This window comes from Dipodomys merriami, unplaced genomic scaffold (genome assembly GCF_024711535.1).
Source record: "Dipodomys merriami isolate MVZ:Mamm:240054 unplaced genomic scaffold, mDipMer1.0.p SCAF_13, whole genome shotgun sequence".
Lineage (NCBI taxonomy): Eukaryota > Metazoa > Chordata > Mammalia > Rodentia > Heteromyidae > Dipodomys > Dipodomys merriami.
This window is the reverse complement of record NW_027202604.1, coordinates 7,922,434-7,936,977: the sequence shown is the minus strand read 5'-3', so window position 1 is coordinate 7,936,977 and position 14,544 is coordinate 7,922,434. Positions and strand designations below refer to the sequence as shown.

The 14,544-nt window shown below is 34.2% G+C and overlaps 1 protein-coding gene across 13 annotated transcripts in view; it reads left to right on the top strand.

Annotated features, from left to right (window-relative positions):
* Nucleotides 1-14,544, top strand: part of Tbc1d5 (TBC1 domain family member 5) — a 476,492-nt gene that overhangs the window by 316,216 nt on the left and 145,732 nt on the right. For all 13 annotated transcript variants that reach the window (XM_070018657.1, XM_070018661.1, XM_070018651.1 and 10 more), the window contains one exon: nucleotides 110-282. In XM_070018657.1, the coding sequence (XP_069874758.1) occupies nucleotides 110-282 (173 nt within the window). The remainder of the gene's footprint in view (nucleotides 1-109; nucleotides 283-14,544) is intronic.

Sequence of the window (14,544 nt, the reverse complement as noted above, 5' to 3'; positions counted from 1 at the left end):
GTAGTTTTTATTCTTGTTTAAATTCCTTTTTATAAAATATTGGACTGATGTCCATGTATTTGTCAATTTCATATTAAACTAATACTTGTTCTATTTTTCCTGTTGATAGGGCAAAGAAACTCTGATGACCCCAATTCCTTTTGCTAGACCACAGGATTTAGGGCCAACAATAGCTGTGGTTACTAAAGTCAACCAGATTCAGGATCATCTACTGAAGAAGCATGATATTGAGCTCTATATGCATTTGAACAGACTAGAAATTGCACCACAGATTTATGGGTTGTAAGTATAAAAGTTTCTGTTTTAACTATACCCAAGTACCATGTGTGGTAGTTTCTTTGTGTCCAATCCCTATAACTAAGAGTTAAGAACTCTTCTAGCACCATTCCATTTCAATTTTTTTGTAGTGTTGTGTGCCCAGTTCTAGTATTCTATTACTTTCATATATGTCATCTTATCTAATATTTACATCAACCTTGTAAATTGGGTACTATTCTTTGTTATAGGTGGAAAACTAAGACTTAGATTAACTATGCATACTAAACAGAGAAATTTATAACTAAAACTGAGGCATAATTGGCTGAATAATTTACTGCAGAACCCAGTACAAAAGAAAGAATAAAGGCCTGGTTTGAAAAAATTTCAAGATGGCAAAGAGCTGTCTTGAAAGATAAACTAAGTGTTCTAAGGAAATACAGTTATATATCTCATATACAAATAAAGAAAGCCCCCCAACTTAAGCAATCATATAAAATGGATGTGTGCTTTTCATTTTTTTCATGTCACTTAGTGAACATAGTGTATTCAGTTTCTACAGCCAAAGAATTTCTGTACCTAGCAGAAGAATAGGAAGCTAGTCACTCATTAAATATGTATATATCCATCTGTGTGTATGTATGTGTGTATGTATGCCTGTTCATATTTTTCAATGCCTTGAAAGATACATATGCAAACTACAAAAAGAGATTTTAATTAGAATTAATTTTTATATAATATATAACAAAAGGTTTATTATATTGAAATAGAATTTTTATGTGTACTGCTGAGCAGTTATTGGGTACAATATATGAAAGTAAGATTATATTATTGATATACACTTAGAAGATGCTCAATAAAATATACACTTATTATTTGAATTATGAAAGACCTTGAGTATTTCCAAAGTTGGAACCAAAGAAGTGATTCTGTGTTTTTGTTTTTCCATATTACACAGTCTTTTACTGATAATAACTAAGTTGTTATTCTCTGGAAACCCTGAACTATGATTGAAGAAATCTAGGTTTTTTTATTTTTTTTATTTTTTTATTGTTTAATGTAAAGATGAGGAATGGGGGGGTGGGGGTTACAGTTACATCAGTAAGGTAATGAGTGCATTTGTTTTTGAACACTGTTACTCCCTCATTTTCTCACACTTACCCCTCCCTGAGCCCCTCCCCCCCAAGTTGTAAAGTTCATTTCCAATATAGTGTCTAGTGAGTATCTTTGTTGCATTAGTTCATCCTTTTTTTGTTTTAATACTGATTGCAGTTTTTTTCTGTGAATTAATCTTGATTGCATCATTGGGAACAGCTCTATTGTTAACCACTAGAAATGAAAATGTTACAATTGACATGGATATTGGGCAGATTATTAATTTAAACTAGTAAATCAGCTAATAACACATTTGTAGCATAAAAAATTCTGTTAAAACAATAGTGATAAAGTTAGCATATATATTCTCTATTCCTCTTCACTGTGTACTATGTTCAAATATATAAGCACCTTAAACCCTTATAACACATTGTTTGCTAAATATGAAGCTGGTCTTTAATATTGAGGAAGGAAGTTGGTATTGTATATGTTTATCATTTTTCTTAAAATGCCTTACAGTGTTTTTCCTTTTTGTCTGCATTGGTGCTTTACATTGTGATGGTGATGGCAAGGGCCTACAAACAGTAATTTGTAAGTAGGGTGTTTTAGTTTTCTTTACCATATCAGATATTGATTTTCTTCAGTTTTATATTCTTCAAGTCAGTTTATAGAACTTCTCGATATCCTGAGTAGTAATTCCATGATACATGGTATACACTCAATCCCTCCCACCTTATAAAAATTTCCTAACAAAATTATGACTTGTACTAACCATAGCTGCCTTATTTGACCCAGTAATTTGTATACAATATCATCTTCATTCTGTCACTTGCTCCTCTCCCCTCGCCTTTTGAAATTGAGATGGGGTTTTGCTCTATGCTGTAGACTAACCTTCAACATCTAAGTCTCCTGCCTCAGCCTCGCAAATGCTTGGATTAGAGTTTGCACCACCTTTTCAGCTAACTTATATTTAAATTATGTAATGTGTTCATTAAAAAAGAGATTATTCATGTTTCCTGTTGGCTTGCTTTACATTTTATATTGTAAAAATGTTTTCCATACCACTTTTGATTTTGTGAGGGGCAGTACTGGTTTTTGAACTGAGAATCTTGTGCTTGCTAAGCAAGTTTTATATACACCTGAGCCATGCTACCAGCCCTCGCATTTCACTTTTACTTTTTTTTTATTATTTATGACGGACATGAAAATCTATGATTGAGTAATATTGTGCCCTTGTCATAAGATATACTACCCATCTATATACTTCTTATTGATGATTAAGCAGAAATATTTTGAGGGTAAAAATATTTTTTTAAATTTTGAGGTATTTTCACTAATTACTATTTGAGGTTACACCAAACTAAGTTGCAGGTGTTACAGTGTGTTATAAAATAATATACTTGGAAAGTAAACAGTGCTATACTTTTCATTAACTTTATAGAAAATTACTTATGTTGCATTTAGAATTATGTTTCTCTTACTATAATTCAAGTAATTAATATCTTAATTATTTTTTAAATAATTATGCTTGCCAATTATTGATTTGTATTGGGCTTCTTTAAAAATAGAGTTTTCTACGAACTTGTCAGAATACACTGACTAATTTCCAATGTAAAACATTAACTGCATTATTGCTAGCTAGCTTGTAAATAACTTTTAGGTTATTTTTGTAGGATTTTTTAATGTGCATAAAGTCCTATGATTTCATTATTTGGTTATGATTCTGTAGAAATATCTCACATATTTATGTTTCAGCCCTGTCACTGTTCACATATGGTGTGAGTCCAAAAAATGCTTAATCAGAGCAGATTCATGTAAACATTCTGTAATTTTTCACTTGATGCTTTTCAGTATTCCTTTATAATGAGACCAAGATTCTTACTATCACTTTAAATATATATAATCTGTAAAATTTTGACTACATTTTACACTTTGATATAAATAGAGTTCCTATTAAGCATCAGTGGGACATGCAATTAATGTCACTTTTGAGGTAAGACCTTCATAATATACTTGGGCTGTGGCACACTTAAATTATGAGCTCTTTACAACACTCTTGGGCTAAATTCCATATTCCCAAAATGCTTATTATACATCTTTCTTATCTATTTCCTATTTTCTGGGTTAGAATTTGTGTTGCTGTGGGGGTTCATAGTAATTTAATTGGGGGACACCTTGATTATTGATAAACCTGCTAAAATTTGCAATACAGTTTACAAGTATTAGTATCATAGTGTATCCATTTTAGCACAGTGTAATTAACAGGTGAGTACAAAGTTTTTTAAAGCTACTTTTGACATATAAAGATTAAAAATATAATTGTTAGTCATCAAAAGTTGAGTTTAATTATTCACCTTCAAATTATCTCTCTAGTTAAAGTGGTAAAATAAGTGATATCAGAAAAGAATAAAAGCACTTTAAGGCTAACAGTAGGTGGCTTCAACAGTTTTCTTATTCTCTTATAAGGCATACAGCAGGTTGACTTTTGGTAAGGCCATACCATAATTCTCTTTATACTTATGAGATGGAATATGCTCATAAATTGGTTGTAATATAAGATATAGAGTTGATTTGGAAGTATTCTTAACAATTCAGATTAAGAAAGAGATCAGAAACCTTCTGTTGAGAGCTTTTGAGAAACTAACATGTGACTTTTCTAGAATATTCTACTTTTACTGTTTCAGTTATATTACACAGTTTTTAATTTTGATTCCATAAGTTTCTAAATATTTACTTACCTAATTGTATATAGATCTGTTTCCACCACCATCACAAAAACAAAGTAACAAAGTATATTGAAAACATTTTGCTTTTGAAACAAAAAAAATCTCAATAGTTTCAGTAAACAACTAATGATTGAGATGATCCTTTTATTTTTGGTCATTTATATTAGGCAGTAAACATAAGACATGTAGTATGAGGGATTAGATGGGAAAAATCGAATGTAAGCTTCTTTTTATATCCTCCACAATTATTTTTTTGAAAAACATTGATGTTTTCTCCTTATATATGAAATATATATAAAGTACCATTTGTCAGATTGGACCATGAGTCACATTTATATGCATCATCAGACAAGCTTCAAAGACACAGGCAGGGAAAGGCCTGGAATTTTTTAGATTAAGAGTAATCAGGAGTTAACCTGCTATGGAAGGATTAGGAAATGAAAGCATTAGATAGTTGAAGGCTCATAGCCATGCCAAAAATCTGGACTAAAATAGCTCAGGACATTTTAAATAGGATATACCATCAGCACAATTATAACCACAATAATAAACCAGAACCTTAGGCTTAAATTTTCTTACACAAGTCCAAATACCATCTTTGTTTAGATAAGACTAGTAGATACTTAATAAGGAAAGGGAAAGAATCTATTACTTTAATCCTAAACTTGATCTATAAAATGTTAATTGCTGTGGAAAAAAATAGAACCTTCTCTGGCAAAATGACCATATAGTTTAGTACAAAAGAATCCAATTGGGCATGTTAGGTCACACATGCACAAGCTTACAAAAGGTACCACCCACATGCCATTCTAGGTAGAAATGTAATTACCACTGACAGGTAATAAAAGTTAGTAATTCAAGCAAACGAGAAGCAAAGTGTAAGAGCTGGAAAAGCAATGTAACTAATTAGATATGGTTGACTCTCTTCAACTGAATGCAGTTGTCGAAAATAATCATCTGGAGAGCAGTAAAAATAATTTAAAACATTTTTATTTTAAATATATCAAATCCTAGGAAAAAATTTTAAGCATGAAGGAATTACAAAAGTTTAACTAAAAGCCTTTACAATTCTCTTAGGCAGCAACTGATAATAGCAATAGAGAAGAGAGATATGTTTTTAAAATGTTTTCAGATAGAATCTATGATCTGTTAATAACCTCCCTACTTCTTGAAAGAATAGAGGTCAAAATAGATTTGAGCCATTATAGCTTCAAATCATAATAAGTTATTACCCCATTGGACAAGTTTTTGATAATGTTCATAAACAGCCTGCTTAGTACATGTACCATTGACAATGTTCAGGTTAGGTAAAGTCCAGAGTCCTTTGTTTTACAAATTCAGAAAAAGAGATATTTGTTTTTTGTGTAGACAACAGAAGAGTGAGCCTATAGAGTTGAGTTTCAATGGCAGATAAAGAAAAGCATGGTTTTATTGGAGGAGATAGGAAAGCAGAAGCACTCTCCCAAGGGAGGTTTCTCAGAGGACTGAGTGGAAAGGGCTCCTTTATTTCAGAACTTTATATCGATTTTCACTTTTTAATATTGACACAAGGTGATCTATTGGGCTAGTCTCTTGTCTCAATTGCTGAACTAATCATATTGGTTCTGAATCAGTTGTGTTGTTCAGAATTGGCCAATTTTGAAATACAAAATTGTATTAGTAGACTTTCAATAGACTATACCTTTAGCACTTCTAACCTTTCTGCAGTGGGTTTCAAGGCCCAAACTATCCATTTTATGATTTTCTCAACTTGTTTATCCATTGTTCACAGTATTCTTACTTTCTCACAACATTCTTAGTCGTATTTCAGGTCCAACAAGCCCCTGGACTGTACATCTTAAATGTCTTACACCAATTGTTTGCTAATCTATACAAAATTCTTATGTCCTCTCCTGTTACCTCCTTTCCTAATCCAAGAGGAAGAAGTATCAAGTTGTTATAAAATTGTAATACAGATTAAAATGAATTCTTTTAAGCTTTGAGCATTATTTCTTCTTAAATGCAACTTTTATCCATGTCCTTCTTTCCTAATTCTGCCTAACCAAATTTTACTCCTATTTCACCATCAGTTTTGAGCATCTTGATCTTTCTCCTTTCCTACCAGCCTGAACTATTTCCCTCTTTCATGTCTATAAATTATCAGCTCATGTATCTCCCAATATTTTCACTCCACTGAGTTTTTTTTAAGAAAATAAAAAGTAAAATTAAACAACACAGAAAACATTCTCTCTAGCAGCCCTGCTTACTTCCTGTTTTTTTCCCCAAACTTCCCTTGTACATTGTACATTACTTCACTGTTAAATGTACAGTAAGTCTAAATGATCTGAATAGGAAGTCTGTAAGCCGCGTGCCAATGGATCACGCCTGTAATCCTAGCTACTGAGGAGGCTGAGATCTGAAGATTATGGTTCAAAGCCAGCCTGTGCAAGGAAAGTCCGTGAGACTCTTATCTCCAATAAACCACTAGAAAACCGGAAGTGGCACGCTGGCCTTGAGCTGAAGACCTCGGGGACAGTGCCCAAGCCCATAGTTCAAGCCCCCGACAGACCCCCCCCCCCAACCAAAAAAAAAGTTTGTAGAGTAGAAATATGCTGTAAAAGGAACTCACTGATTAATAGTTAAGTGGATTAAAAAGTAGAAGAAATAATCACATATACATTAATTATGTTTCATGATTAATGGTTCATGCCTATAATCCTAGCTATTCAAAAGGCTGAAGATCTAAGGCTCTCCAGCAATCCCACTTCAGGACATTTACCCAAATGATCACAAACAAGAACATACTAAAGCTACCAGCACAACTATGTTTATTGCAGCATTATTCACCATAGCTAAGATATGGAACCAACCCAGATGCCCCTCAGAAGATGAGTGAATCAAGAAAATGTGATACACACACACACACACACACACACACACACACACACACACACACACACACACACACACACACACAATGGAATTTTATGTGTCCATCAGAAAGAACAACACTGCCCATTTGTTAGGAAATGGAAAGACTTGGAAAAAATCATATTAAGTGAAGTAACCCAGTCCCAAAGAAATTTAGGTCCCATGGTTTCCCTTATTTGCAATAATTATTATACATATAGGATAATTTTTTTTTTGTCGGTCATGGGGCTTGAACTCTGGGCCTGGGCGCTGTCCCTCAGCTCTTCAGCTCAAGGCTAGTGCTCTACTACTTGAGCCACAGTGCCACTTCCTGTTTTCTGGGGGTTAATTGGAAATAAAGAGTCTTTCCTGCCTTGGCTGGCAGATCTCAGCCTCCTGAGTAGCTAGGATTACATGTGTGAGCCACCAGCACCTGGCATATAGGATAATCTTATCAGATGATCTGAAAAGCTCCAAAACCATGTACATATGACCATATAAGATGATGCTAAGTAAAATGAACCCCACGATATGGATATAGAAGTCTGTCTTTATTGTTACTGTTTTAAATGTACAATGTGATTTTATTTTGTTGTTGTTATTGTTTCCTTTGTATGTTCTTTCCCCTATGGCATATCCCTTGTTGATTTTGGTACCCTGCATCTTGTTATATACATATGACTAATCTGGGGAGGGGAAGGGGAATAACAAAGCGCTGAAAGAAGGACACAGGATGACCCATTGCAACAGGGATACTTTACATCTTCAGGTTGGGGGGGATAGGGTAGGGTGGGGTGTGGAGGAGTGTGAGGGGTGGGGGTGGGAAGGGATATTGGGACAACAACAAGGGAGGGAAGGGGTAACAATGATTGACAAGTAATGTACTCATTGTCTTACTCATATAACTATAACCCCTCTTTCCACATCTTTACAATTAAAAAAAATATGGAAAGTTGACAAGACTAAGCAGCACACTTCTAAATAATCCCTAAATCAAAGAGAAAGTCTCAAGAGAGTAAAAATTAATAAATGAATAAGGCAAAAAATAACATAATAAAATTTGTTGGGAAACAGCAAAAACAATGCTGAGAAAAAAATTGATAGTGGTAAAGGCTTTCTTTTATGAAGTGGAAGCCTCAGATTAAGACTGTATCCTAGTTGTGATATCCCTCAAACTCTTCAGTAGGGTATTATCATTGGGAGAAAGTGGGTGTAGCTAGAACCTCTACATCATACCTTAAAACTCTATGTGAATATACAAGTATCTTAAAGGTTTAAGTAGTATCACTTCAGATGGCTTATTTGCCCATTTTAAGACAAGTTGGGATTATTTTCTTAATTATACTTTCTTTATATGATCTGGATACAAGTGAGTTGTCACATTTGTAATTTCAAAATATCTCCCAGTCCTTGGTTGTCTTTCATAGAGCAAATATAAAGGCAAATGCAGTGCATTGCCTTTTCCGTTAGAAACTGTTTCTGGTGACATATCTAGTATTAAATCATAAGCATTGTGTTTTACTGGCTAGGTGCTAGTGGCTCACGTCTATAATCCTAGCTACTCAGGAGGCTGAGATCTGAGGATGGTGATTCAAAGCCAGCCCAGGCAGGAAAGTCCATGAGATTCTTATCTCCAATTAACCACCAGAAGTGGTGCTGTGACTCAACTGGTAGAGCGTTAGCCTTGAGCTGAAGAGCTCAGGGACAGTGCCCAGATCCAGAGTTCAAGCCCCATAACTAAAAAAAGAAATTGTTTTACAGATAAAGATATGTAATGTAAAAATTATACTATTTTATATAAATATATAATGGAAACTATGTATTAAATATATATGTAAACATGATCATTTTAAACTATTATTTGTGTGCACATATTCATGTGCTTTACCACTGAGGACCATACTCCTATTATTATTTTTTTTTTTTGGTCAGTCGTGGGTCTTGAACTCTGGGCCTGGGCGCTGTCCCTCAGCTCTTCAGCTCAAGGCGAGCGCTCTACCACTTGAGCTACAGCGCCACTTCCGGTTTTCTGGTGGTTTATTGGAGATAGGAGTCTCGCGGTCTTTCCTGCCCGGGCTGGCTTTGAACCGCGATCCTCAGATCTCAGCCTCCTGAGTAGCTAGGATTACAGGCGTGAGCCACCAGCGCCCGGCTCTTTCAGTGGGTTATTTTTTAATAAATTCAAGATATTTTCCCATAGGGATATGAAATTGTTGCATTATCACCTGTAGAAAAACTTGCCTTTTGATCCATTGAATGGTCTTTGCATCTTTGTCAAAAATAAACTCATTTTATATGGCTATATGTTTATATTCAATATTTTCTTCTTTATACTCTTTCTCTGCATTTTCCTCATCCTCTCTAATATGTATTTTTCAAGTTCATGAGCTTTAGCTCTGTTTTATCTTTTTTTCTACTTTCTTTAGGTAAATTTTGCTTTTTTTCAAGTTGCTTAATAGGGAAGTTCAGATTGATAATTGACTTTAGAATTTTATTTTGACTACTCATTTAACTCTTAGTTTTATTTTCATGCATTTTCAGTTTTAGTTTTTAGCTAAATCCTGTAAGCAGGAAAAGCCAAGTGAGAGTGAGGCCTGTAGGCCTCAAACTGTAGGCTTGAATCCCCGAGACCCAGTGCTCCACCTTATTTTTCAAAGAAAGTTTTACTAACATTTGTCCAGACTGTCCTCAAGTCACAATCCTTTAGTCTCTAGACAAGTAGCAAGATTACAGGTCTACCCCACCATGACTTGCCTGTGGAACTTTTGATATACTGAGATCATCACAGTCATATATATAATTGTGTAAAAGACTTTCTGGTGAAACTTTTAAGTATAATCATCTTAGGAACTTCTGGAAACCAGTGATATCTAATATGGTCTTGTATTACTGCAGCTCAAATACTATAAATTATATATTTGGAAGTACAATGTTTAACATAGACCAGTATTATCTACCTTTATCTTTCCTAAAATTCTGACCATAATTTGAATTTCTTCTTATTAAATGGCTTCTTTCACTGGTGTTTTAGACTAATGAAAACAACCAATCTGAAAAAGAAGACATTCACTTACTATATTTGTATTTTTAATGATTCTAAAAATCTAGACTTTAAAAAGAAGTATATATAATCAACCTTCAGCCACTTCCAAACTATATAAGATAAATTAATTATATTCTTTAACTCTGTTACTATTGTATACAATTTCAAAAATTGTATGTAAATGGAAGTCTACTTATTCTAGATCACTATTTTTAATATTTTGTAAAGTTTCCTGTAAATATGCAATTACATTTACAGCTTTAATATTTATATATCTGAATAAGAACCAAGGTGATTGAAAGATAAAATATGCCACACACCTTAGAAATGCTGATGCACTGAGTGCTAATGGTCCAGATAATTCACAAAAGAAAGTTCTCCTCACCTCAACACCATTCTAGATACTTTTACAGAAACAATGTCTTTTAACTGCACCATAAGTATATAGAAAAAACATACTAGCCCAAAATTTTGCACATGTAAAAAACTGTCTCTTCTACCTAGAGTGAGAAAGGACTAGAGACACAGAACTATAAATGTATTCTTAATAAGCAGAATTTTATCATGTGCTTGGTCTATGAGTTATGTTTATTTGAATTACCAGTTTGTCATTAAGTTTTATTTGAAATAACTATTGATGCAAATGTTATGTTTACATATTGTCTATACTTATAAACCCTTTATTCATTGTAACTCACAATCTGCTTCCCTTCTCAGTCCTCTCCTCCCTCTCTTCTCTCTCTCCTCGCTCTTCTCTCTCATTCTCTCTCCTCTCTCCTAACACTTTCCCTTTTCTCTTTTTTTCTCTTTCTAATGTATGAAGCTTAAATTCAGGTTCTGGATGGCTTTGAAGTTCATCCTCCAGATCTTATCTTGAGTAGGTAATATTATAGGCAGGAGCCACCATTGCCTGCCCTGTACTTGTCTCCTAATCAGTGTCAAGCAACAGGAATGTTGAGTTAAAGTCAAATTCAAAGCACCTCATTTTTTTCTTTCTTTTTTTAAAAAAAATTTATTGTAAAGGTGATGTACAGAGGGGTTACAGTTTCATGAGTACATTTCCTTTTGAACAGTGTTATCCTCTCCTCATTCTCCACCCCCCCATTCCCCTCTTCCCTAAGTTGTGAAGCTCATATCCAACATAGTTTATAGTATCACGGTTGAATTGGTTCACCACGTGTCCCACCGTTTTTTTCATCTCACTTCAGTTAGAATGGCCATTATCAAGAAAACTAATAACAACAGATGCTGGCAGGGATGTGGCCAAAAGGAAACACTACTATGCTGTTGGTGGGAATATAAACTGGTTCAATCACTCTGGAAAGCAGTATGAAGCTTCCTCAAAAGACTAAACAGAGCTCCTCCCCATAGAGCAATCCTACTCCTGGGCATTTACCCAAATGACCACAAAGAAGGCCAAACCATCACAGCCATGTTCATTGCAGCATTATTTACCATAGCTAAGATATAGAATCAACCCATATGCCCCTCAGGGGATGAATGGATCAAGAAAATGTGTTATATATACACAATTGAATTCTATACTTCCATCAGAATGGCATTGCCCCATTCATAAGGAAATGGAACAACTTGAAAAAAATTATATTAAAACCCAAAGAAACACAGGCTATGGTTTCCCTCATTTGTAATAAAATCACCTCTTTTCATAAGTTCCCCTCTGTAGTAGGCATGTAGAAGATGCTTCCTAATTGTTTAGTAAATTATGTTTCAAATAATAGTGAGGATTACAAAATTCTTGTTAAGACCTCATGACTGTAACCAATAATAAAGATGGTGAATAATACTTTTCCATACAGCTGAAAATTAATAGGAAGGGATTCTTGAGAGTCATTAGTCCCTATATTAAGTTCCTTTTGCTATGATATTTGTTTTATCAGCCAGTAACTTATCATTTCTTGTAACTTGACCAGTTTCAGGCAGAAGTGTCTTGCCACATATGAAAACAGCAAAATCAGTTCAGACTGGCTTCTAGTTTCTTATGAAAAATTCAGTTTTAATTAAAATGCAAAACCAAATTATTTTCTTTTGCCAGTCCTGGGGCTTGAACTTAGGACCTAGGCACTGTCTCTTAGTTTGCTCCAGGTTAGCACTCTACCACTTTAGCCACAGTGCTATTTTGGGCTTTTTCTGTGTATGTGGTACTGAGGAATCAAACCCAGGGCTTCATGCATGCTAGACAAGCACTCTACTTGTAAGCCACATTCCCAGCCCACAACCAAATTATTACTACTAAAATAGTCTTACCAAAATTACATTTGTTTTCATAAAGTTCAGATCTTATGTTGCTAAATTAAATTGAAATATTATGGGTTTTATTTTCCTATAACTTTCACTCCCATTTTTAAAATTTTATGGAATATGTGGTTTTAACACAATAGTAAAAATGACCTGTTACTGAAGTATCCTGGTTTTAGTAATTGTATTAGTGAGGACCTATTTGTAGTATATTGCCCATAGTTGGTCTCATCAACTTTCTTCTGGCCTCTCTTCATCACCTTAACTTGCTTCCTAATGCACTATTTTATTCTTTTCCACACTTCTTCCTCACATCTACTCCTTCCCGGCCACTCACTGGAGGGTTTTACTACTGTAAGGTCTTACAGACTGAAAGAAAAGAAGGAGGCAAAATGAAATGGGGATGCATCACTGATTTCATGTTAAACATTTATTTCTGTAATGTAGTTTCAGTATTTTGGGAAAGAGTATTGAAGACTGATCTCAAGTTCTTGCACTTAATAAGCAGTTCCTTTTCCACTTGAGCCACTCTGCCAGTTTTTTTTGCATTTGTTATTTTTGAGGTAAGGGTCTCACTTCTTGTCTAGGCCATTCCTCCTATTTGGACTTCTTCTAGTACCTTGAATGAAAGGTGCATGCTACTATATACCTAGCTACTTTTTGAAATGGACTTTCATGAACTTTTATGTCTGCACTGGCCTCAAACCACAGTCTCACAATCTCTGTCTTCCTATTGTCTATGATTACTTGCTAGAGTTACTGCATACAACTCAGTGTTTGGGTTTTTTGTTGTTGTTGTTGTTTTTTAATCATACAGTACTGAAAATCTCTCCTTTCTCTCCTTTGTAAACCTACTTAAAGATCTCTGAAGAAAGGTTTTACTGATTTATTTGTTCCAAGTTCTACTTTTTGAAGGAAGTCTTCAAACAATAGGAGACCAGACCCGCACAGCCAGCAGTTTAAAACCAAGTGTGTGCCCACATCTTTTTGGTTTGTCTCAGTTAGCTTCTAACCCGCATGAGCTTGTTGGCCTTTGCTTGGTTTGGAGATTCTAGTAAAAAGTCTATTTTCTCACCTATGTGTTCTCAGATTTGTAAGTTCTTGCAATACAAAATATAAATTAACTGTTGTATAATTTTTCTTAGTTTCTTCCAAGTTTTTTGTTTACCTTGTGAGTTTTGTGTTGTAATTTTGAGTTTAATGTTTAAAAACTGTTGAAATGAATATTCAACAAAAATTTTAAGTACCAATTGATATCAAAAATTATGCTTAGATCATTTGAATGTTTGAAGGATTATTAAAACAGTTAGCAACCTATTGAAGACTGGATAAGAACCACGTATAATAACTTGGGATCATTACGTAAGTAACCAAGTGAAAATCCCATATATTTTTTAGAAGTGCTCAGATTTTAACTCAGGACTTTTTGCTTGCTAGGCAGGTTCTCTAGCACTTGAACTTCTTGCTCTGGTTATTTCTTAGTTAAGATCTCAATTTTTGCCCAAGTCAGCATGGACAATGATTCTCTTAACTGTCTCTCCCACTGTCACTGAGATGACAGGCACATGCTGCCATGCTCAGCCCTTTCTCTTGAGATGGGGGGGGGGGGGTTCTCATAATTTTTTTTTCAGACTGGCCTGAAATGTCAGTCTTCCCAATCTCTGTCTCCTGCTTAGCTAAGATCATAAATGTAAGCCTCCAGCACCTAGGCAAGAATCATCTAGTAATAAGAATTTAGAAAATAGAGGACTTAGGGTTGTGTTAACATGTATCATATGAATTTAAGAGCAGGGGCTCAATATTTCCTATCCATTAGAAATATATGAATATCTTTCCTTATAAATGAAAAAGGGGACTAGATAATCCCTGAAGTCCCTTCCAATTTTCAAATTGCACATCTGTGAAAGTAATAGACAACTTAGTTCATTCCTACTAATAAACCAAGTCAAAAACATTAACAAACAGTGATAAAAATTTTAAGCCAACATACTAGTGGTTATAATACTGAAAACAACCATGGTTCTTATAAAGCATAGTTAATCTAACCGGTTCCAGGTTAATTAAGTATCATTACTCAAAATACTTCTGCAATTCCCTTTCTATAATTATTATCACTAGTGTGGGTGCCACATGTTAGACCCATTTAAGAATTGTATAATCATATAACTAAAGAGAAGTTTTACACTTCCATGACCTTAATTTTCACAAAGATCTCCACAAAGATTAATAGTATTTGCTACTTGTATGAATGAAAGTAATCCTCAAAACATAGCATTTTGA